Raw genomic sequence first — 24817 nt, 5'->3', positions numbered from 1 at the left:
CTCGGGGTTTCTGGTAGGTGGAGAGAGCCGTCACTCCGTAAAGCCGGACCCGCCCACTCCACCTCGGCCGGGGGCTCCGTTCCTGCGCAGTTCTTGTCTGCAGCCTCCGCGGGCAAGTGCCGGGGCTGCTCTCAAGGCTCAGGGCTCGGGGCTGCGAGGAGGCAGCCCCGGCGAGCAGCCGTGCGCACCATCTGGAGTGGCCAGGGCGCGGGACAGCAGCCTTCTCCTGGCCCGCAGCGGGGCGTTGCGCGCTGGGAGCAACCCCTCGGCCAGCAGTCGCCGCCGCCTGACTTTCCGTTCCAGTTGCGGCTCCTCCCCGGGCAACATGTCAAGAGCCGCCGCCGCTATAGCTGCCGCCGCCACCTGGGGAAAAACAGCAGCAGCAGCAGCAGCAGCCTCAGCGGCGGCTGCGAACGCGCGGGAGCAATAAGCCGAGCCGCCCGGGCGTCCAGCGGGCCAAGGAGTCCTCTCCATGCTCACTGCTCCGGCGGGCCCCCGCGCAATGTGCTGAGCCATGCCCCTCGCCGCGCCCGCGGGCAGCGCATGGGGCAGCGCCTGAGCGGCGGCCGGTCCTGCCTCGATGTCCCCGGCAGGCTCCTGCCGCAGCCGCCGCCGCCCCCGCCGCCGGTGAGGAGGAAGCTCGCGCTGCTCTTCGCCATGCTCTGCGTCTGGCTCTACATGTTCCTGTACTCTTGCGCCGGCTCGTGCGCCGCTGCTCCGGGACTGCTGCTGCTTCGCTCGGGGTCCCGCGCCGCCCACGCCCCATCAGCCCTTACTGTGGCTCCTGACGGGACGCCCCCCAGGCTGTCGTTCAGGGCGCCGCCGGCCACCCCGCTGAGTGTGGCCAAGGAGGCGGCGGAGGGCGCCGCGAGCCAGGAGGAGAAGAATACCGACGCGTCAGACTCCCCCAGCCCCATATCCAGCTTCTTCAGCGGGTCCGGGAGCAAGCAGCTGCCGCAGGCCATCATCATCGGCGTGAAGAAGGGCGGAACACGGGCGCTGCTTGAGTTCCTGCGCGTGCACCCTGACGTGCGCGCCGTGGGCGCCGAGCCCCACTTCTTCGACCGCAGCTACGACAAGGGCCTCGCCTGGTACCGGTAAGTTTCCCCGCGCTGGGCAGGGACGCCAGCAGTAATCCCGCACCGCTCAGCCCTTTCTGCACTCGGTAGAGAAGGGAGACGTGGCATGTGTTGGAGAAGTGGCAGGGGCACAGCTTTGGGCCACCGGGGGCGGGGAGGAGACGCCGAGAATCCGCCCCAGCGGGGTCCGGGTGCACCAGGTCTGCTCTTCCCGCAACCCCTAGAACTTCTCGCAGCGCCCTGGCGCCTTAGTGGCCCGTCAAGCCCTAGAATTAATCAGGCGACCTCGCCGCGTTGAAGCGGGGCAGCAACTGCGACCGAGCTCAGGGAAGCGACTCAGTAACCGTGGCCGTGTCCCATATGAATCAATCCAGTGTTGGTCTTATTTTATTTTCCCTCTCAGAACCCGGGGTGATGGGAAGATTGTGCTGCGTCCCGCCGGTCCAGCCTGCGTCCTAGACCAACTTTTAGAACAGCTTCTGCTCCCCGCATGGGCACGGGGGCGGGAAGGACGGCGTCCTGCCCGGACAGCTGAGAGTATTTTAACTTTTTTGTGATTGTGTTGCTGGGACCCAAAGATAGGCAGGACCCGCTTCGCTCACGAGTGCTTGGGCTCTGAAGGTTGAGCACGGCCGGCGGCCCGGCGTTTCCTCCTGGCAGCGCGCGGCGCGTGGAGCGGTGCTGGTCCCTGTCGGGCAGAGGCGCGCACTGCAGCCGCCGGGAGCGGCGTGCAGCGTGAAAGGCTTCGCAGCGCCGGGGGCAAGGCCCTCGCGTTTGCACCTCTCGGGCCCAGGTGCTGGGACAGCGTAGGCAGGGGCGCGTGCTAACGCCAGTCCTTTTCCACGTCGCGGCGCAAAGAATATTTGTGGTCCACTGATTGAGAAATGCAGTTTGCCCCGGCTCGCGGCTTCCATAAACTCTCCTCTCGCGTCGGGTCGAAGGTACAGTTCCAAAGCGGCGGCGTAATCACTACCACAGCCCGCCGCCCCCTGCAGCTACTTACTGGTCTTTGGGGCGAGCTGTTGGGCTGGCCCGCGGCCCCGACACCTCTCCAGGCCCAGTTAGCCCAAAGAGGATCGGGACTTTGGAAAACAAAAGGAGAGAAGCTAACCAAACCCCAATCCCTGTCCCACCTCCCGCCTCCTTTCGAAGAGGGGAGAGAATGGACGATAAAAGGGGGCCAAACGTTGAGTATGTGGGCCTGATCGAGCGAATTAAAACCGCGCCTTTCCCAGCCTCTCCCTCCCTCCTCCCCTTTGTATTTAATGTTGTTTATTATTGTCAGGAGTTGCCCAAGTCTCGAGGGTTAGCCTGGCGTGACAGTCACCCTTCCACCGGTCTCGGGCCGTGGACACCGGAGATTAAGCATGGGGCCTCTGGCGTGCGATGCCCAGATTCGAATCTGGGTTCTGGCCACTCGCTGGGCCCATGGAGTCTCAGTTCCCACGTATGTGCAGAGGATATAAGGCGGGGGGAGTAAATGCGCTGGTGCCGGTCAGGTGCCGGGCACACGGGGGCCCCCTCGCATTGTTACTGTTAACCGATTGTGTTGTTGCCCTTTTTACTTCTCCCCCTACCATCCCTCCTCCTCCTCCTGGGATGATGATTCTGGGGCAGGGACGGCAGGCTATAACTAGCGCCCTTCCACGTAGAACCCGGCAGGGCCCGAGGCACCGGGATTTCCTGAGATCAGACGCACTTGGGGCCGGATTGGGAGGAACTGACAGGAAAATAACCGAACCCTTACTATCAGGCGGTTCTAGAAGCCCCCGGGGCGGGCTCTGGAAATCCCCACCGGAAGATTCGTGCAGTCTCTTCGGCTGCTGTCCTCCACCTGCCACGTTTCTTTTGATTGGCTCGGAAATACCGAAGAAAGACTGAAGTAGCCCAGGAAACCCGCGCCGCGAGCTTGCCTCGAGGAGCGCAGTCCGGGAGCCACCGGAGGGAAAGTCGCCTGGCGGCTAGGCTGGGAACCGTGGGGCCTGACCTGACCGCGGGAGGCGGGAAGCTCACGATCCTCTCTGCCAGCTCTGAGGGGCAGGACTGCCGGGGCGGAAAGCACAGGGCCCGCGGGCGGTGACCCCACGCAGCAAGCTGAAGACGCGGCAACTTGACCCAGACGCGGCTTTCCGCCGCTGCCCCAAAGGGGTCGGGCGTGGCTGCAGGGCGAGTGAAAGTTAAGGAAAATTAAAAAAAAAAAAATAACATCTGCTTAATTAACATTTCGGAAAACTAGTTTAAAATATTCTGATGTCTGAGCACAGGTATGGACTTCACAGGTACTTTGTAGGCAGCCCTTTTAACTGTAAACAGACCTCACCCGCAGGAGATCTCTGGCCCAGAGCTCGACCACACTGCCCGGAGTCCGCCCCGCGAGCTTCCGGCGTCCGCGCCGAAGTTTTCGCCGCCTGGCCAAGCCCTGCTGCCCTCCAGACGTGTGCGCGGTGGTACCCAGCACCTCCGTGCAAGCAGAAGCCGAGGGGAGAAGAGTACAATCATTAGCCAGGCAGAGTTGCAGGTCAGAAACGTCGTTAAACTGGTCTTTAAAACTAGGAAAAATGAGAGATGAGAGATGTTTTGGAGGCATTTAGGACAAAAACTCCGGGCATGGATGGTGGAGTCCGAGGGACAGCATTGAAATCTGTTTGAGAACGAGGCCCGGGCAGTGTCTACTGGAATCCCAGTGCTGAAATCGTTAATGGGTAAAAGCGGTTGAGACACAGTCCTGGTAGTGGCCTAACCAGTGGCCCAGGCTGGGCAGATTTGCATGATGCCTCGGAATTTGATTGTACTTCCTTCCACTCGGTATAAAGATACCATTAGCCTGAACAGGAGAGGTCTTGGTGGGATGGAGCCCGGCACCGGCCAGAGACTGGGGGTTTTCTGCCACCTTAACCGGCCGCAAAAAAACAAACGTACTGGTACGCGCTGTCCATCTGCACTGGAACCCGAGTTTGTTTTAGTTTGGGATTAAGACTCTTCTGGGTTTACTTTTTCAGTTCATAACCAACCCTTGCTCGAATCAGGCCTCCCAAATTTAGCAGGTGCTGATGAGGACTCCATGGAGTGGTGCGTGGGACGATCTGGTGGAACTGGCCTCACCTCTGTTCCTCGGGTGTTGGAGAAACTTGGGGCTGTGGTCAAAGAGAGCGTCACAAAAGGGAAGGTCGAGAGAAGCACTGACCACATACATTTAGGCTCTGAATATTGATTTAAACTTTGAATGGTGCAAAATTAAATATATATATTCTTTAATAAGTTTCTCTCTTTGGTTTGTCTTAAGTTTAGATAGTGGTATGTTTCAAGTAACATATTTTCTTGAATTTTAATGAGCTTAGTTTGGGAATCAAGTTAGCCAGATCTTTTCTGATGATTATTATTTTGTATACAGAAATATGTGTTAGACTTTGGCAGAACCTGTTCTTCCTCTTTGGCTCCCCTTTCCATTTTTGGTTATACAAAATATCTGACACTAATTCTGTGCCCACATTAAAGAAAGTATAGTGAGTGTGTGTGTGGTTTAATAACCATGGTAGCTGCTGAGCATTTCGCTATGTTCCAGTCACCGTTTCAAGTTTACAGGATTAACAAATTGAATCCTCATTACAACCCTGTGAAGTAGGTACTTTAAACCTGAGGAAGCACGGGCACAGAAAGGGTAAGTAACTTGCCCAAGTATCACAGTTAGGAAGTGATATGCTAGTTTACCAACCCAGGCAGCTCTGCTCATGCACCACCCTCCCTCCATGAAGTGACCAAAATGTGATGTCAGTCATGTGTGATGAGTTCAGAGCTGGGCTTGCTTTAAGAGTATGACAGTTTTCTGTAGACCTCAATATCCATCGCTCACTTTGTCATTCACTTTAAAAGAGTATCAACTGCAGTAAAGGCTACTAAATCCAAAGTTGGTTTGTAAGTAGAGTGAGGATAATTACATCATTGTGGCAGTTTAATTTCCCTGCACAGGACTGTTAGAATCAAAGGAATTACTAAAATGACAAAAAAAAAAAAAAAATCCCTCAAGTATAAGGGCTGAGAAAATATGGTGAGGATCCCTCCTAAAGAGTAGATTTATTCTTCTCCGTTTGCCCTTTGTAAGGCTGAGAGGTGTGGGAGGACAGCGGGGTAAGTGACATGTTTCAAAACTTCTTGGAATGAAATTATTCGTTTAAAAAATACAGTGCTCAAGTCAAGACTGAATACTTAATTTATACTTATTAACAGGAAGACATTTATAACTAACACTTTGAAGATATTTCTTTACAATTAGATTCTAAAATCCGGTAACATCAGAAATTACTCCCTTGAAAGCTAATAGCTGAAAATGGCAACTTTCCCTACATGTTTAATTTAACAAAGGCTGGAAAAACGAATTTTTCCTATTTCCTCATCTATTTCTAAACACCTGGTGGCAAAGACTATTTGTGTCTTCACTGAGGGAAATTTAAGATGAAGTCTGATTGGGGACAATCCCTTTTGAAATAATTACACTCCTTCCTGGAGTTTAAGCCATATATGCAGCTAACTTCCAAGCTGCTAGGTGAAGATCAGAAATCTCCATTTATATGCAACAATTTGAAATACAAACCATCATGTTGCAAAGCTGTCAAGATTTATTAGCAAGACAGTGTAGCATGTGTTGAACTCTGTTTTTAATTAGGTGCCTAAATTAGACCATAAAATGGTTGATTAATCTTTTACGAGTTGAGAGGAAAATATAACATAAATTACCTAATCATAAGTGTTTTCCCAGATGCTGAGTTAATAAAATAGTCAATATTTAATAGCAACCTATTTGTTTTAGACAAATAAAATGCTGAAATACATGAATTAAATTACACCTATTATCTACCAAATGATACATTATTATTGAACAAGTCTCTAAAAATTAGGTTGCTGCCCATGTCTTAAAAGTATACTTATCAAAAGAGAATACTACAATTAGGAATTAAATGCTGACTAAACTAGATTCTGCTTCTTTTTTTTTTTTAAATGGAGTTTGTCGAAAATTTATAATGGAATATAGACTAATATTTATAAAAGGAATTTTTTCAGTTAAAGTTACCTTATTTGAAATTTTAAAAGTCACCTGTCCCAGTTTCTGTTTTTCTCATTTGGTGTTTTATTTTGGTTTGAAAAACATTTTTTTTGATATTCTGAAAAACCAGTATATCACAGAACCTCATTCCAAATATGTATGCTAATTTACCTTTTTGTTTGAAACACATTGTGGGACGTAAGGTTTTCTGATTATATAGAAGACAATGCTTTGTGTAACAAAAATTATTTAGAATTAAAAGTGCATCCAGAATTTTTTTAAAACTCAAAACCACCAGTCAGCTGGTGTTATGAATCAGGGAGGCGGCATTAAAGCTTCAGAACTGAAATACGCGACTAAAACCGCTTGCTGACTTCTTTCTGTGTCAAACAAGAATACTTTCTGTTCTCACTCTGTGAACGTGGAAATGAAGTTGATTGACAGAAACACAAAATGTCCACTCTAAAGACAGAGCATAATGAGCATTTCTTTTGCTGTGAATAGAGTTAGTTTCCAAATAGGGCGCTACTTCTCATTTAACAGTCCATGATTTCGGACAGTAAGTGAAATTTCCGTCCTTGCTGTTGAGAGACTCAGGAATCCCAGCAAAATGAATTCCCCAAGTATGTGGCATATTTTCAAGGGTAATGAATACAATATGCTGCCTACCTCAAATGAAAACATTTACCATGACCGAAAAGAAATGAGATACTGCTATCTTTTGTAAGTAATTTTAAGTAGAGCATGGAACTTTTTTTCATGTTTAAAATATTACCTTGTTAGAACTCTCATATTCCTCCCAAACTATAACAAAACCAAGTAAAACTGATGTTAGTGCATGTTGATTTTTATTTCTGATTTTTCATGCCAAGAGGTAGTATTTAGGGGAAAGTTTAGGATGTGAGGAGCAATTACCATCTTAATAACATGATAATAATTTTTATTGCAGCCAAGAGGCTTTGTGTTAAAATACTGCTAATGCTAATGAACCCACCATTAATTTTCTTTGCACATAGATAAGAGTGGTATTATTTTTTATTGTAACTATATCTTAAATTCTTACTTTAAATATACATTTAACTTGAAAAATATCCTAATAGTAGCCTAAGTTATTGGGACATTAAAAAAATTTACTCATTGTCTTAAGTGTTAGGTGTTTAAATGCCAAAGTTGTACTGCAGTCTTTGCCTCTCAAATAGAGCTGTTTTTAAAAGTTATGAGTGCGTATCTGTGGAAATGGAGCTGATTAAATAGAGTACTGCTAGAGAGAAATTTATATTCTCTCCCTATGTTAAAGAATATATATCTATATATACACAAAGACATACATATATATATGCATATATTCATGGTGATTTTAAGTTGATAAATTTGTTACAAAACAGATTAATTCTGGGAATAAAATATTTTTTTCAAAATATGACGTGTAAAAATAAGACGACTCTGGTTTCACATCAAGTTGAGTGTATTCCTCTAGACCATTTCTAGAGGAGCCCTGGTGGTGCAGTGGTTAAGTGCTGGGCTGCTAACCCAAAAGGTCGGAGGTTCGAATCCACCAGCTACTCCACAGCAGTCCGGTTTCCTGAAGATTTACGGCCTTGAAAACCCTATGGGGCAGTTCTTATAGAGTCATTTCTTGCCAAGGCGTCAGTGCTTTTAAACACCTTCGACTGTGAACGATTCCGTGGCGTTCACCAAGCATCTTAGAGCGAGATCCTTTCAGAATCCGTTTTCTCCTACGACTTTACCCCACACTACTTAACGTGGTTACACTTGTTCAGAAACCCATAAAATGCTGAAAGATGGTTCTGGGCAATACGCGGGCTTGGGGAAGCAAATAGAGGAAACATGGGAAGCGAAGTGAGAAGCAGCAGACTTATCGCGCACACTCTTGATTTAATGAATCCACGGAGGAAAGGGCCGCCGGCCTCCCCATTTCAGGTCTGGTGACAGCAGTGTCCAACATGGCCCCAGACAGGACCCCGATGTGCCACGTGTCTGCTCCTTCGTAGCAGCTAGAGGAGCGCTCGCGTAGCCGTCCCCGTTCTGGGAGGGTGGCCGAAGGCGCTGCCAATCGCAGAGAAAATGGCTCCGAGGCTGGCCGGCATCGGGGATCAGTCAGCACGGCCCTTGTGTCGCGTGGGATCAAGCATCTGGTCCGAGGACCGCTGAGCCTTGGAGACAGATGGCGAAGCCTCCTCGGGGCGGGGGCGGGGCGGGCTGGCCGGGGCGGCCTCAGCCGGCCGGCACCCACCACGTGACGAGCCCGCGGCCGGCGCTCGGGCCTCACCTGTTGGGCTGAGCCCGGCGGGTCCCGTCCCGGTGATGATTGGCCCGAGCCGCGGCCAGAAGGCCAATCGCGTGCCGTCTCGCCGAAAGGCCCGCCCAGAGAGGCGGGCGGAGAGCGCGTCCCGTCCCCCGCCTGCCTGGCCCGGCTGTTCCCGCCTCTGGGAATCGATTATGTGGAGCTGCAAGGATTTGGAGCCGCCGTCACTTCCAGAGTAGGGTTTATCAGCTGATCTTTTGTGCTCCTTCCTACCTTTTTTCTCTCCTTGCCCCTCCCTCTTCTCTGAAGCCCCATGCTCTGCTGTTGTAGAGCAATGGAGACGGACTCGGACGGGCCCTTGCCGGAGCCCCGGGCCGTTAGGTGTGGGCGGAATGAATTATTTCAGGGCAAGACGCGAGCTTCACCCTTTAGGGTCCTTACTTTGGGGCTGCTGGGAAGGGAGTGATTTAATTAAGTCAGTTTCCAACTTACATCCTCCCCCTTTTCTCTTTGGGGGCAAGAAATAATCCTCAGCTCACCCACTTCTATAATGGGTGTCTGAAATGCCATTCTGCTAATTCAGTAGAAAACTAAAAATAGCTCTACTTCCATAACACGGCCTGTTAAATGACAGATGAGGAGAAAAAGTTGGAAAGATTTGGATAAAGAGGAGGGAAAGGAAAAGGGAAAAGACTTTCAAGCCTCTGTCTGAGTCCTGAGTCTCCTCTGGACTAAGCCCAAGTGGCGCCCCCCCTCCCCAGCACCTGCTCCTCTGCTCCCCCAAACCCGCTCGCGTGCACACTGCCCGTTCCCCCTCCTTCCCCACAGTCCTGCAGCCGCCCCTCCCCGAGTAAGGGCAGGAGAATGGCCCACCTTAGACCACCTCTAGGCTGCAGAGTCTGCTTCCCCCGCCTGAGGGTGGGCGGGAAGGGATCTCGTGGGGACCTACACGCTCACCTCCTCTAGTGCTGTGAAAGCTCCTCCTCCCACCTCTCAGGGTGGGCTTTACATCAGGACATTCAGGATTCCGTTGTGGAGTTGGATGAGGCAAGCTTTTTTCCCTGGATTTTTTTTTTTTTTTTTTGGAGGTGCAGGAAGAACGGTATTAAAAGGTCAGGAAGCTCACGTGGAGCACTGCTCATTGCTGCAGCAGATGCTGAAGAAACGCAAGATTTGGTCCGTATCTCCATTAAAGGGCAGGTCCCCCAGGGAGAGGACACGGGGACAGACAATTAGAGAACACTAATTCACCTCCAGGTCACTCCGGTGCCTCCCCCCCGAGCTGGATGGCCTCCTACTCCCCCTTCTCCGCCTCCCTGGCTGCAAACTCTTCCCGCCTGGTCGCAGCCCTTCCTCTTGATGTGTTGTCGCGCCGGTCCCTGGTGCCCTCCTGTCAGATTGTTCCAGAGGCTCTGGGCACTTAGCATATGCTAGTGCTGCTAGTTACGGTTATACAAAAAGCACGTTAAACAGCCTATTCCCACCTAAGAGCTTTGACAGAAGACCCGAGTGGGTGAGCGGGTGTGTGGGAGGCAAGGGGGGGAGAATAGAGAGAGAGGACTTCAGAGAACTTGATCACTTATCATTGACTTGAAATGCTTAATGGTGGAAGCAAAAGTCTTACCTATAGTCAATGAACTATACATTCTTATAATTCATGTTTATCATCTATCTATCTATCTATTTCATTCTTCTAACAGATTTTTTGAGCACTTGGAGTCCCCGGGTGGTGCAAATGGTTAACACACTCGGCTGCTAATGGAAAGGTTGGAGTTCACCCAGAGGCCTGGCAATCTACTTCTGAAAAATAAACCACTGACAACCCTGTGGGACACAGTTCTACTAAAACACACACTGGGTTGCCATAAGTCCCAGTCGACTTGATGGCAGCTTTTTTTTTTTTTTTAACTTTTGTCAGGGGTTGCACAAGTTACTGAGAAAGTATATGAGACATGAACTTGTCCTTAAAGAGCCTGTGTTAGTCTGTGGACTAAACTCTACAGGTTCAATGAGATCTCAAAGCAATGTAAGCACTAGTTTTTTGGTTTTTAAAAAATCATTAGTCCCACTGAATCACTAATAAATGTCAAAACTATTTTGAGAATAAGAGGAAGTGTGAGATAAAATAGGAAGATAGTAAGAAATTTTATTTTGTACTTTACTTTCCAAAGAAAGCTAAGAAGGTAGGAAAGGGGAGGGAGTGTAGGTTACTGTGTGATACAATGGGAAAAAAAATGCCTCAGCCTTGGTGAGGGCTCCCTGTGTGCTGCGGTGGGCTAGGCGCCTAATTAATCCTAACAGTGATCCTTCCTGTGTGATTTCCCCCCAGTTTGCAGAGGAGGAGGTGGAAGCTCACAGAGGCCACCCAGGGTCATCCAGTTGTACCTGTAGATAGCTCAGTCTCTTGAGCACAAAGAAGGGAACACCTCCCTAAGGTTCCCTCAAACCCCACAATTTGGAGGTTCTATATACAGTTGAGATTTGATAGGATGCAGGTTCTTGAACAGTTTAAGCCATCCCCAAAGACACACTTTTCCAAGTCAAAGTATCCCAAGATGATATTTTTCCTCCCTTTATCTGCTTCTGTACCTCATTCTCTTTCACTCCCCACACTCCTTCCTCAGTCCCACCCCTGTTGCTTCAACATCTTCATTGATAGTGTCTGACTTCATCCATGTCACGCATGTGCCAACTAGTCACTTTTGCCTCCTCCCTCTTGCCCCGCTCCAGCTAGGAGATCTGTACATTCAACTTCCCTTCTCTGACTGAAGCTTCTTTCCATTCCCGCATTTACCAACCCGTCTTTCCCCTGCCACTTGTTCCTTTGAGCTTCCACCAGCACGGTGCCACTCAGATTCTTAGTTCTCAGGATCCAACTGAAACCTCCCCACTCACACCCTGTGGCCCTCTGCCCACCTTCTGCGTTCCCTGACACCCTAAACACCTTTGCCCCCATCTGTGGAGACACATGTTTTGTACTGTCCCCAGCAGATCTGCAAGAGAAAGTCTTATGATAGAACAGACTGATTCACCCTGAGTTTGTGCGTTTGACTGAGAACTTGGCCCTTCCTCTGTGCAGCTTGCCAGCCCTGCTAGTCACCACCCATAACCCATGCCAAGACCTTCTCTGTGCACTGGCCTTACTGGATGGTGTCCACCTCTCAATGGGAGAAACATGGGAGATATTGTGGCATCTAAATGAATGTTGTTTGTTGTTGGCTACCATTGAGTCAGCCCCCAACTCATGGCGACCCCCTGCACAGTGGAACTAAATGGCTGCAGGACACCCTATGAATGATTGTGGATTGGATTGTTGTGACCCATAGGGTTTTTAGTGGCTGATTTTCGGAAGAAGAGCTGATTTTCAGAAGTAGACCTTCAGGCCTTTCTTCCTAGTCTGTCTTAGTGTAGAAGCTCCACTGAAATTCAGCATCATAGCAACATGCATGCCTCCCCTGACAGATGGGTGGAGGCTACGCATGAGGTGCATTAGCCAGGAATCGAACCTGGGTCTCCCTCAGGGAGGATGAGAATTCCTCCCCTGAACCACCACTGCTCCCTTCTGTATGGATAACACTCTCTTAACCCTTTGTCCTCAACGTGTATTTTACACCTTTCCTAAGGTTCGCGACCATCATTTCTAAGGAAGAATTGTGTTCTCCCGTCTCTGAAGCCTCTTTCTTCCTTTCTACCCACATCTTGTGCCCCAGAAAATCTTTATCAGCTCATTGGTCAAATCTCTTGCCGATGACTGCAGCCTTGCTGCCTCTTCATATGTCGTAATAAAGTTTACTCGGTCACGAATAAGTTTTCTCTGATCCTGCTTCTCCTTCTAGGATCTGTCGTGTTTTTAATTCCATTCTTGGCCCTGGCACCCTAGCGCTCAGCACCACCTGAATGCCCATGCCCAGCGCCTGCAGCCACCCTTCCACCCAGAGTCTTCTTTCTGAGTTACCAGGCACTGGGAACATTTTTTGTGTGCCCCGAGTCCCTGTCACTATTGATTCTGCCCATCATCATTTCTCCCTCTTTTTAAAAATCTTATTGTATTTTTCTCTCATTAAAAGAGTAAGGCATGTGGGGTATTTAAAGATGCACATAAACAAAAAGGAGAAAATACAGTGATCTATAATATATAACACAAAGGGTTACAGAATGGCTTATGGATAAAAAAACAAAAGTGAACAAAAAGACATAACAGTTGCCATGGAGTTGACTCTGACTCATGGCGCCCCCATGTGTGTCAGAAAAACTGTGCTCCATAGGATTTTCAGTGGCTGACTTTTTGGAAGTAGATTGCCAGGCCTTCTGAGGTACCTCTGGGTGGACTTGAACCTCCAACCTTCTGGTTAGCAGCCGAGTGAGTTAACCATTTACACCACTCAGGAACTTAATGTTGTTGTGTGCCGTCGAGTCGATTCCGACTCAAAGCAACCCTGTAGGACAGAGTAGAACTGTCCCATAAAGTTTTCAAGGCTGTCATTTTTACAGAAGCGGACTGTCACGTCTTTTCCTGTGGAGCCTCTGGTGGCTTCATACCACCGACCTTTGGGTTAGCAGCCAAGTACTTAGCCACTGTGCCACCAGGGCTCCTAGGGACTTCATAATCCCAAACCCATCGCTGTTGAGTCAATTCTGACTCATAGCGACCCTATAGGACAGGGTAGAACTGCCCCATACAGATTCCAAGGAGGGCCTGGTGGATTCTGAATGCTGCCCTTTTGGTTAGCAGCTGAGCTCTCAAGGGGCTTCATAGTACCTCTGAAATCATCAGCATCTATTTTAATTTCTTTCTATGTCATTACATATTGTGCTACATTATGCTCATTAATTTCATAGTATCCCATTGCATATATAGATTGTAATTTGTTTAATCTCTCCCCTATTTTGGAACATTCATATTGTCAGCAATTTTAACTTATTAAAAATAGTACTGTGGTTTATTTGTATTCGGAGTAAACTTTAAAAAGCGTAAATGCTGGTTAAGGGGGTATGTGCAATGAGAAAGTTTTAGATAGACAATTTCAAACTGCCCTCAGAGCTGTACAAACATACACTCTCAAAAGTAGATAGCATTTTTGTTTTTTATCTTTGTCAACTTGTATCTCATGGTTAATTTAATTTTTATTTCTTTAGCTTCTGTTGAGGTCCCTGGTTGGTGCAAACGGTTTGCACTAGACTGTTGTTGTTAGCCGCGGTGGAGTTGATTCTGAAGAGTAGAACTGCTCCATAGTTTTCAAAGCTGTAATCTTTACAGAAACTTATCGCCAGGCCTGTCTACTGAGGCACTGCTGGGTGAGTTTGAACTGCCAACTTTTTGGCTAGCAGTTGAGCACTTAACCAGACTAACCTCAAAAGGTTGTCTGTTGGAACTCACCTACCAGGGTTGTGGAAGACAGGCCTGGTGATGTGCTTCCATGAAGATTATAGCCAAGAAAACCCTATGGAGCAGTTCTACTCTGTAACACTTGAGATCTCCATGAGTCAGGATCAACTTGAAAGCAAAGATTTTGATTTTGGTTTTTTGGCTTCCATTGTGGTTGAACTTGTATTCATATGCTTATTGCCTATTTGTGTTTTCTTGTGAATTGCCATTTTCATTCTTGGCACTCTTTGTCTTTTTGATTTGTAAGGGTTCTTTATATATGAACTACAAATATTATTACACAGTTTTTATTTACCTTTTTTATTTTATGGATTGTCAGTTCATAACTCTTCCATGGAAAGAACATGTTTTTCTGTCTAGCCTTCTTTTCCCTTGTAGCTTTTACCTTTTCTGTCCTGCTTCGAAGACGCCTTCCTATTAGAGTATGTAACTATTCAAATTTATATTCCTCTAGTTACTTTTTTTTTTACACTGTTAAATCTGCATGTATACTTGGACTTCCTTTGGTTTAACAGTGTTTTCCTTTATGAAGTCTGTGATTATTGTTTCCGTTCTGTTTATTTTCGTTTCTCACCACCAACCCGAGTCGTTCCTGTCTTCTCTGTCTTCCTTACCTATCAACTCTTGTCATATTTTCACCTTTCTCTGTAGCCTAGGGTTGTTTACTGATTTTATTTCTGTATCACTGCTTCAGCTTCTGTGCCAGTGGTGAGTTTTTCCTTGCCATCCATTGTTATCATATCTGTGTTCTTTTTCCTCTCACCCTGTTATTTTTTCTTCACAGTCTCTTACGGCTTTCTGTTTCTGTTATATGAAGAAGAGTTTTTTGTTTTGTTTTGTCATTGTGCTTTATTTCTTTAACAATTTTTTAAATAATTTTATGTTTTTTTGTTGTTGAGAATATGTACAATAGAACATATACCAATTCAACGATTTCTACAACTCAGTGACATTGATTACATTCTTCAAGTTGTGAAACTATTCTCACACTCCTTTTCCAAATTGTTCCTCCATCATTAAAATAAACTGTCTGCCCTCTAAGGTTCCTATTTAATCTTTTGAGTTGCTATTGTCAATTTGATTTCATATACATAGTTCTTAAAAAAGCACAATACTCAAGGCAGACATTCTTTACTAGTTAAACTAAAGTATTGTTGGGTTTTAAGATGACTTCAGGGGATATTTTTGGTTTAAGGTTTAAAGATAATCTCAGGACAGTAGTTTCAGGGGTTCATCCAGCCTCTATGGCTCCAGGAGTCTGGATTCCATGAGAATTTGAAATTCTGTTCTGCATTTTCACCCTTTTGATCAGGATTCATTCTTCTGTAGAATCTTTGATCAAAGTGTCTTTAACAGTTTTTTAACATTTGATTATTTTTAGAGGAATAATCATTGAATTTTCCAAATGCTCTTCTTTTTCCCCCGTATTACCTCTTCTCCTAGACCTTGTGCATGTGTCCATGTGCACACACTCACATATGTTTTTATTATTTGTCCATAAGTGAGATGTGTTTGCCAGTAGACAGTGTGTGACCTCTTCTTGATTCTGATCTCTCTCTCTATATGTGTGTGATGCTCAGGCTTTCTTCTCAGACCTATTTCTTCGCTGGACGGGAGGCTGAAGTGTGGGTCTCAGTCCATTTCTCCATTTCTAGCAGGGTTACCTTTACCTAGAGCACCTTTATTTCATGTAGGTGATGTTTTCCCCTGACTCCTGCACCTGGCTCTGTAGTCAGACTGAGGCGGCACGTAAAATCTCACATTCCAAGATGCCCAGCTGCTCCCCATGCTCTGCTCTCCCTGATTGTCAGAATCCTCTCTCTGAATACAGCCTGATACTTCCAGTCTCATATTTCAGCTCCCTGTCCCTGCTCCACCCAGCTTCCTGCCCATTTGTTTTCCAGAAGTGGTTCCGTCTAGATGTTAAAAATTGGAGGGAAGCAAACATCTTCCAGGCCATCTCACAGCCTGTGAGGTTAAGGACTGGTAGTCCAATTTTCTGCTTGGAATAGGCCCCATATCACAAATTACTAGTTGCTGTGGAATTGACTCCAATTCATGGTGACCCTGTGTGTGTCAGAGTAGAACTGTGCTTCATAGGGTTTTTAATGACTGATGTTTTGGAAGTCGATCACCAGGCCTTTCTTCTCAGGCTTTCTGGTAGACTCTAACCAACAACCTTTCGATTAGCAGCTGAGCATGTTAACCGTTTGCACTACTCAGGGACTCCAGATCATAAACTAGCATCCCACAAACATATTTTATTTGGCCCAAAGTTTTGTTTTTGTTTCTTATTATGGAAAAATTTATACAGATATAAAAATTAACACAATGAACTAGTCAACTTCCAAGTATTCATCATCCATCTTCAACAGTTGACACCCACAGCCAATCTATACTCTTACCGTTTCCCTCTCTCCTATATTATTTGAAGGAAATCCCAGACATCATACTATTTTATCTGAACACTTGGCTTATGGCTTTGTAGTCACATAGTGGTTAAGAGTTCCGGCTGCTAACCAAAAGGTCAGCAGTTTGAATCCACCAGGTGCTCCTTGGAAACTCTGTGGGGCAGTTCCACTCTGTCCTGTAGGGTTGCTGTGAGTCAGGATCGACTTCACGGCAGTGGGGATAGGAAAATGTACAGATCAGAAGTGTGCCACCTGATGAATTTTCACAAAGGGAACATGTGTGTAACAAGCACCAAGATCAAGAAACAGCAGTTCAGGGATCCCAGAAGCCCCCCCTTGTGCCCCCTTCCTGTCACTAAACCCTCTCAAAGGATAACCATTATCCTGCCTTTTACCACCATACATTATTTTTCCCTGTTTTTGAACTTAATATCCATGCAGTTGTGTAGTGAATATTCATAGAGTTTTAAAAACATGTCAGTTCGTTGCCAGTACTTACAGATTGAGAGATTTCACATACAAATCCAGATTTTGTTTCTTTTATAAAAGATAGGACCGTACTGCGTTTCTCACGGCAGCCACAGCGCTTGGGTGGCGCTGGAGAGCAGCTGCACCCTGTAGCTAGGGGTACGTCCTCTCCCTTCGCCCCTCTCTCTCCTCACTGCCTCACGCCCCGCCAGCTTCCTTCATCTGTTACCTGCCTGATTCCGGGTCGGGTCAGCACCAGACGGTGGGGGAAGCTACAAAGCATTTCCCCACCGATTCCCAGATGCACACTACTTCAGGGTTGAGTTTCCTCGATACAGTTCATCAGGGAGATTCTTGTCAGATTTCGGCATCAGCTTTCCTATTTGACTTAGTTTTCATTTTACATCTTTGCAAGGATCCTGAGAGAGGCTATATGGAAGTTACCTAGCTGGATTCCTTTTAAAATCAGACTCCACTAAAAAACTTAAAAAATTTTTAAAAAACCATTGCTGTTGAGTCAATTCTGACACATAGTGACCCTACAGGACAGAGTAGAACTGCCCCATAGGGTTTCCTAGGCTCTAAATCTTACGGAACAAGGCTGCCACATCTTTCTCCCGAAGAACAGCTGGTGGGTTTGAACTGCCAACCTTTCCACTCGCAGCAAGCGCTTTAACCACTGCACCACCAGGGCTCCTAAATCATAAAATTACCATCATAAAATCATTTTTAGTGATGTGTTTCTCCTGTTTTTTATTTTTCTAGTTCCTTAGCTGCTAACTGGCTCTTCTTCCATCTGGCCCCCCAACTGGCAACCCTTAGAATTCAGTCCTTTGCTACTGACACCTCGTGACCTTGAGCAAGTCACCCCATCTCTGCACATCATCATTCCCAAGTGTACAGTAGAGAACGAGCCCATCCATGTTTCCTAAGCCAATGCTGCACAAATGCTGGTGTAGGACCACATTTTTTTCCAGTCCTTCGTGGACCAGTATGTGGTCCTGTTGTGTGTCTCATGCCATATGCTTTCTGCCACACAGTTTGCAACACCAGTGAGTCCACTGACCATGACCTTGCATGTTGTGACAATGTCAAATTAGTTATTAAAAAAAACAAATAACAAGTCAATTGCCATCATGTTGATTCCAACTCATGGCAACCCATGTGCGTCAGAGCAGGACTGTGCTCCACAGGGTTTTCAATGGCTATAATCTTTCAGCAGTAGATCACCAGGCCTTTTTCTTTTTTTTTTTTCCCTTAAAAAAATTTTTTTTATTGTATTTTAGATGAACGTTTACAGAACAAATAGTTTATCATTAAACAGTACACATATTGTTTTATGACATTGGTTAACAACCCCACGACATGTCAGCACTCTCCCTTCTCGACCTTGGGTTCCCTATTACCAGCTTTCCTGTCCCCTCCTGCCTTCTAGTCCTTGTCCCTGGTCTGTTGTGCCCCATTAATCTCATTTTGTTTTATGGGGCTGTCTAATCTTTGGCTGAATGGTGAACCTCGGGAGTGACTTCATTACTGAGCTAAAAGGGTGGGGGGGCATACTCTTGGGGTTTCTCCAGTCTCTGTCAGGCCAGTAAGTCTTCACCAGGCCTTTTTCGAGGCTTCTCTGAGTATTCGAACCACCAACCTTTCGGTTAGTAGCTGAGTGCTCGCTTAACTGTTTGTGTCCCCAGGGACTCGGTAAATTCCTTATTTCGGAAGTAGATCACCAGGCCTGTCTTCTGAGGCGCCCCTGGGCTGTTGGATATCATCTTGAGGAACAGTTTGTAGGGAGGTGGCAGGCCACACTTTGAGAAGACTCTCCTAAAGTTTTTCAGCAAATAGATAACTCTGGCAAGATTCATAGGTGATGAGAAGGAAAAATGGTTCCATGGTATCATATTAGAGGCCCTGAGAAGTGCTTTAGCTTTAAAAAAAAAAAAAAAAAAAAAATGTCCGTTTAACTTTGTTTAACCTAGCATTGAGTACTGAATCCCTTTTCATTCCACACCTACTAACATCCCGAGGGGGGTGTTCATCTAGGTCCCTGGGTGGCGCAAATGGCCCAGCAGCTCCACAGAAGAAAAGATTACAGCCAAGAAGCCCCTATGGGGCAGTTCTCCTCTGTAATGCCTGGGGTTACCATGAGTCAGAATTGGCTCGAAGGCAACAGGCTTTTGAGTTTCGGTGTTCATCCGTGTGTCAGTTTGAGGCGTGATGGCATAGGAGGCCTCCAAGGTTTCTTACAGTTGGAAGAGTTTGCCCCTTTTCCTGTAGGCTTCCCTGTTCACCTTTACCCCTTGGCACAGGCCACCCCTTTCGTTGCTGGAGTTACAGACTCCACCCGGCTCTCCCTTGTGACGTCATCTGACTTACTGTGTCTGCCCCTTTCCTCCCCTGGGATGACTGCTGCAGAAAGGAGCACAGAAGAAGGGGAGTTAGGTAAACCAGGGCCCTGGGCAGAGGGTTGCTGAGGCTCAGGCTGGGGAAGCAGGCTTGCCGATGAGGGTTTCAAGTCAGGTCTTGCTTGGAGCTGCTTTCGTGGCTTCTTCCACTTGCTGTTGTTCCGTCAGCAGGCTAATTGCAGGTTCAGCTTGCCTCCAAGAGGCTTAGGTCTGCTTTCAAAGGTAAGAGCGCGGTCTGCTGTTTATGGAGCAGAGTGTTTGATGGTGTTGGAAACTGCGAAGCGTTTTTCCGCTCTGCCTGGCACAGTATAGCTCTTGTGGCCTCTGTGTATTTTATCATTCCACCCAGGCGATTGTCCACCACGGACGTAAAGGGGAGATCTTTGCTAAATAACATGAGTACCAGGCATAAACGTTGGCAGCCTCGAGCTGGAAACAAAGCCAGTCACTACATTTTCCCTTTTGGGGCCTGGGGCCAGGGGACCACTTAAAATTGTTCTGTGGTCACACAGCACCAGAAACAAAGGAAACATTCAGATTGGGTGTCATGGGGAAAGGAGGCAAATGGAACCTCTTAACAGAGGGAGATGGGGGACTGATTTACCTGTTTAAACAAAACTTATGTTACGTGAGATTCTGGGTCCTCCTGCCCCAATCACTCTAAACGGGCTGGAGTGACCTTCCTATCTGCTGACACACTTACCATAGCTAGACTCCCGGTAGTGAGCGAAATTTAACGCCTGTTTGAGCTGCCCTCTTGGCCTCCACCCTGAGCCCCTGCCTGAGGAGGAGTAGGTCGCCAAGGGCATCTCCTATGTCTGCAGGCGACATTTCGCACCAGGCTGGGATCCTCGCTGGTGTGTTTCACTCTTATCACACTTGCCTCCCTGTAATGTTACGGGTCTCTTAAAGGGATATCTAATACTCACCTTCTCTTTCTACGGGGCCTTGTGAAAATCAACCAGTAACAAGGCAGCCTTATTACCAATTCATGACAGAAGCATCTAGAAGGCACAACTGATGGAATCATGTGGTGTCTGTCATGCTTGTAGGCATGCATTGATTCATGATTTCATCTACCAGGCAGCTTTGGAACGCCTCCAGTGGGACAGGCAGTGTGCAAGGTACTTGGCAGATAAGATGGTTAAACCATTGGCAGAGTCCTCAAGGAGCTCACCGTCTTGGTCGAGGGGCTGTGGTGAGAGATAATACAGAACCAAGTGAGAAATGCTGTGGGAGCAGAGAGGAGAGGCCAAAGAAGAGGCCACCATTGAGCTGGGCTTTGAAGTATAGATAGGAGTTTGCTGACTGTCACAGAAAGCTGATAAAGGCTTTTAGGGCAGGGGCAGCAACGTGTGCAAAAGGGGCTAGAGGGCTTGTTAGCTCCCTGGGGACTGGGCAGAGCTGAGGAGGTAGTGGAGACTGGGGGAGAGAGGGGCATGGAGGCTGGAAAAGCTACCTGGCTCAGAGGTAGAGAGGATAGAGCGTCGACTTAAGGGAGAGGCCTTCGTCCCAAAGACCAGAGAGAGTTTTTCAAGCCAGCAGTGCCTCACAACCCTAAGAAATTCACAGGCTTTATATGGGTTGTGCGTTTGAATTGTTTTCATGTATTTTTGAGAAGCGGTACATGGGTGGCACAAATGGTTTGCACTCAGCTACTAACCTAAAGGTTGGTGGTTTGAACCCACCCAGTGAATGGTGCCTCGGAAGAAAGCCCTGTGATCTGCTTCCGTAAAGATTACAGCCAAGAAGTCCCTATGGAGCAGTAACACATGGGGTCACCATGACTCAGAATTTACTCGACAGCAGTGGGTTTGGTTTTATTTTTGAGAAAAATGAATAATTTGATATTTCAAGGCACAGAAAGAGAGAAACATATGTGGTTTTCTAAGATGCACAGCAGTCCCCAGAAAAAGCATTTGTTCCTGATGGTGTTGAGAACTTCATGAGAATAGACAGGGATATGCCTCCTCATTCCCACTGCAGAATCCACACGTTTTCCCCGCTGCCTCTCTGGGCATGTTGTCTCAAAGCTACACTGGTTGGGAATCAAACACCGTTCCCTCCCCTCTGTAACCACTTCTGCCCAGGCAGGGTTCTTGTTGCCCTCAGATCTCCCTTCTCATTCTTCTGGAGAGGAGGGGCTTCTGAGCAGGCAAGGGGAGGCAAGGGGAAGAAGGAGAGAATGCTGCATGGCCACTGCTGTGACTCAGCTGGGCAGGGCCAGGCAGTGGCATTGCTTAGGGGGGTGCAGGGGGTGCAGACCACACCAGGTAACACTGTCAGAGGGGGTGACACCAAAATGACTGTCTGTAAAATTTTCATGCAGTGTTTCAGCAAAAATTTATTATTTTTTATAAAAATATCCTATAGTTAGTTACAATACAATTTTCCATAAGCCCAGCTTACATGTTTCAATATACCTACAAGGCTAAAAGTCTATGCTAATTTACTTTTTGAACCTTCTAAAGCACTCTGGTCAGAGCTATCATTATTAACCAATTACAGTGACGCTTCCAATCTCCTGGTTTTTTTCTGCACACACTGCAAGCACCTGCTGTTGTTTTTGTTGCTGCCTGTGTTTTTACAGTCTCTGATTTTGTCAAATTTTCTGGTGTTTTTCTTTGAGGGACAGAGTAGCAGGGGTAGGGGTCTGGGGACCATGCTTTCAGGGGACATCTAGGTCAATTGGCATAACAAAGCTTATTAAGAAAATGTTCTGCATCCTACTTTGGTGAGTGGTGTCTGGGGTCTTAAAAGCTAGCAAGCGGCCATCTAAGATGCATCAATTGGTCCCAACCACCTGGACTAAAGGAGAATGAAGAACACCAAAGACACAAGGAAAGTATTAGCCCAAGAAACAGAAAGGGCCACGTAAACCAGAGACTTCACCAGCCTGAGACCAGAAGAACTGGATGGTACCCAGCTACCACCAATGACCGCCCTGACAGGGAACTGAACAGATAATCCTGGATGAAGCAGGAGAATGGTGGGGTGCAGAACTCAAATTCTAGTAAGAAGACCAGACTTAATGGTTTGACTGGACTGGAGGAACCCCAGAAAGCATGATCTCTGGATTCTCTGTCAGCCCAGAACTAAAACAATTTCCAAGGCTAGTTCTTCAGACAGGGGTTGGACTGGACTGTGGAACATAAAGTGATACTTGTGTGCCTCTTAACTCAGGTAGATATAACAGAATAAACAGGCAGCTTCTGTCCGGAGGTGAGATGGGAAGGCTGAGAGGGTTAGTAGCTGGTTGAATGGACATGGGGAATCAAGGGTGGAAACGAGGAGTGTGTTGTCACAGTATAGGGAGAGCAATTAGAGTCATATAACAATGTACGTATAAATTTTTGTAGATGAAAAAATAAAAAAAAAACAAAAAGCAGGATGCTGTACAGTTGGATTGAATTGTGTCCCCCAAAAATGTATGTTGCAATCATAACCCCTATACCTGTGGATGTAATCTTGTTTGGAAACGGGTTTGCTTTTGTTATGTTAGTGAGGCCATACCAGCACAGGGTATGTCCTAAACCTAATCATTTCTGACTTTAAAAAAAAAAAACAGGTTGGACACAGGAAAAAAAAAAATTTCTGGTGTTTTAGCTATAATACTGTGGTAATTAGCATGGGGGCGGGGGTGACACCATGAGTTACTGAACTAGGTAACACCAACCTTAGTGATGCCGCTGGGCCCAGGGTGGAACTTGCCGTCATGTCTCAGAATCCTGAGCAGGTATAGAGAGGCCATGTATGGGGTTCCAGATTGCCAGCACCTGCAAAGTAATTGAGCTCTATTTCCGTCTTCCACTGTGGAAGAACTCAATTAAATTTGGGAACCTTCCATGCTGGCATATAAAATGATTGTATTTATTGATCAGGTCTGGCTTAGAATTGCATTTCCCTGATCCCCAGTCTGTCTCTGGAGGAGACAAGGCAAGAGGCCAAGAGACGGGTCCAAGAGAGCACTTCCAGGGGCTCCGGGCGGGGGCTGCCAACGCGAGCAGGTGTCCCCATGGCCTGGCCTGTCTCCATGCTGTCTGTCTGCTTTGGTGGAATTCTCAGTCATTCACACTTGTTTTTAGGGCTGTGTTTTCTCCCAGTCCCAGCTGGAAACAGAAGCACAGAAAAGCTTAGGGCTGGTGTGTTCTGTAAAGGGGCGTTTGCCAGGGAGCAGATGTACCAGCTATGCCTGGTTTTGAGAACTTTGATCAAAGCCATCTCACCTTCCCCAGATGGTGTCTTTTTAGGATGTCAGTTTGGGGATGGGATGTTGAAGAGTGTCGTTTGTGATTGATCTGCCCCCAGATGTGGCACAAGGGTCATAGGTTCCAGAAGCCTGGGGTGTGAAGGGGGCACTAGCAGACAGCCACAGTCTGGGCCACAGGTAAAGACACTCTCCAAGTGACCCCACCACTCGAGTTCAGCACTGGCCTTAATGTTAATAATTAATGTTAATATTAACATTGGCATTTAATATGTGACCTCCATTCAGAATTTTCCAGCTGCTAGTTGTTGGTCAGTTACATTCTAATTTGGGCTCGGTGCTGCGCTTCATCTCAGTCATACCATCCTTTGGCTTCTGGTCACTCAGCAGAGGGTATTGAGAGGCAAGGCGCTGTGCATCCTTCTTCCCGAGGAAGCCAGCATTAGGGAAGTCCCAGGGGATTGCATCCACTTGAAAACCAGCAGTGGGGACTGTGAAGAGGGCAGGATGAGGTTGGTCTCAGTGAGCTTTGGGTTTTCTTATATTTGAATGTCCGCTCATTTTAGTTTTGCTCTTTATAGTTGCATATTGATTTTATTAACTTATTGAGCATATACTCTGTGCTAAACTCTGGGACTGAGAGATTGATTCATTTAAGGAATATTATTTTGTGCCTATTTTATTGCATTGGTGGTTCAGTGGAGGAATTCTCACCTCCCATGCAGGAGACCCAAGTTTGATTCCCAACCGGTGCACCTCATGTGCAGCCGCCACCCCTCTGTCAGTGGAGGCTTGCATGTTGCTATGATGCGGAACCGATTTCACAGAGCTTCCAGACTAAGATGGACTAGGAAGAAAGGCTTGGTGAGCTACTTCCAAAAGTCAGCCAGTGAAAACCCTATGGATCATTAACGGTCTGTTACACAATCGATCATGGCGATGGTGCAGGACCAGGCAGTGTTTTGTTCCATTTTGCATGGGGTCGAGGGCTGACTCGACAGTAGCTAATAACAACGTTTCATTCACACTGTTCCTGCCCTTGTGTACCTTGTATTCTGGTAGGGAGATGGACAGTACAAATAAACAAGTAAATGAATAAAAACTGGATGCCACCTAGTGATGAGAGCCTTGGAGAAAAATAAACCTGAGTGTCGAGGTAGAGAGCTATGGGGAAGAGGGTGATGGGAAAAGGGGGCTGCTTTGAAGAGGGGGTTCAGCGGAGCCCTTTGAAAGAGGCCTGAGTGAAGAGAAGGGATGCCTGGGATATTGTGACCAAGTGAAGAGGGCTGGGACGTGGCTCACTGAGAGGAGCTTTGTGGTGGAGTGTAGAGGGCCGGGGCGTGGCTCCGGGGGAGGAGCACAGAGACAGATGTAGAGGGCCGGGGCATGGCTCGGGGGAGGAGCACAGAGCTAGAGTATAGAGGGCTGGGGCGTGGCTCCGGGGGAGGAGCACAGAGCTAGAGTATAGAGGGCTGGGGCGTGGCTCCGGGGGAGGAGCACAGAGGTAGAGTGTAGAGGGCTGGGGCGTGGCTCCGGGACAGGAGCACAGAGGCAGAGTGT

General features: G+C 47.3%; 1 protein-coding gene across 1 annotated transcript in view; it reads left to right on the top strand.

Annotated features, from left to right (window-relative positions):
* Positions 1-530: 530 nt before the first annotated feature.
* HS3ST3B1 (heparan sulfate-glucosamine 3-sulfotransferase 3B1) overlaps positions 531-24817 on the top strand; it is a 53929-nt gene continuing 29642 nt past the window's right edge. The window contains exon 1 of the mRNA XM_004375968.2: positions 531-1097. Coding sequence (XP_004376025.1) covers positions 544-1097 — 554 coding nt within the window. The 5' untranslated portion in view covers positions 531-543. The remainder of the gene's footprint in view (positions 1098-24817) is intronic.

Source organism: Trichechus manatus, unplaced genomic scaffold, assembly GCF_000243295.1.
Source record: "Trichechus manatus latirostris isolate Lorelei unplaced genomic scaffold, TriManLat1.0 scaffold00040, whole genome shotgun sequence".
NCBI classification, from domain to species: Eukaryota; Metazoa; Chordata; class Mammalia; order Sirenia; family Trichechidae; genus Trichechus; species Trichechus manatus.
Note: the sequence above shows the minus strand (reverse complement) of the source record. Positions and strands in the feature narration are given on the sequence as shown.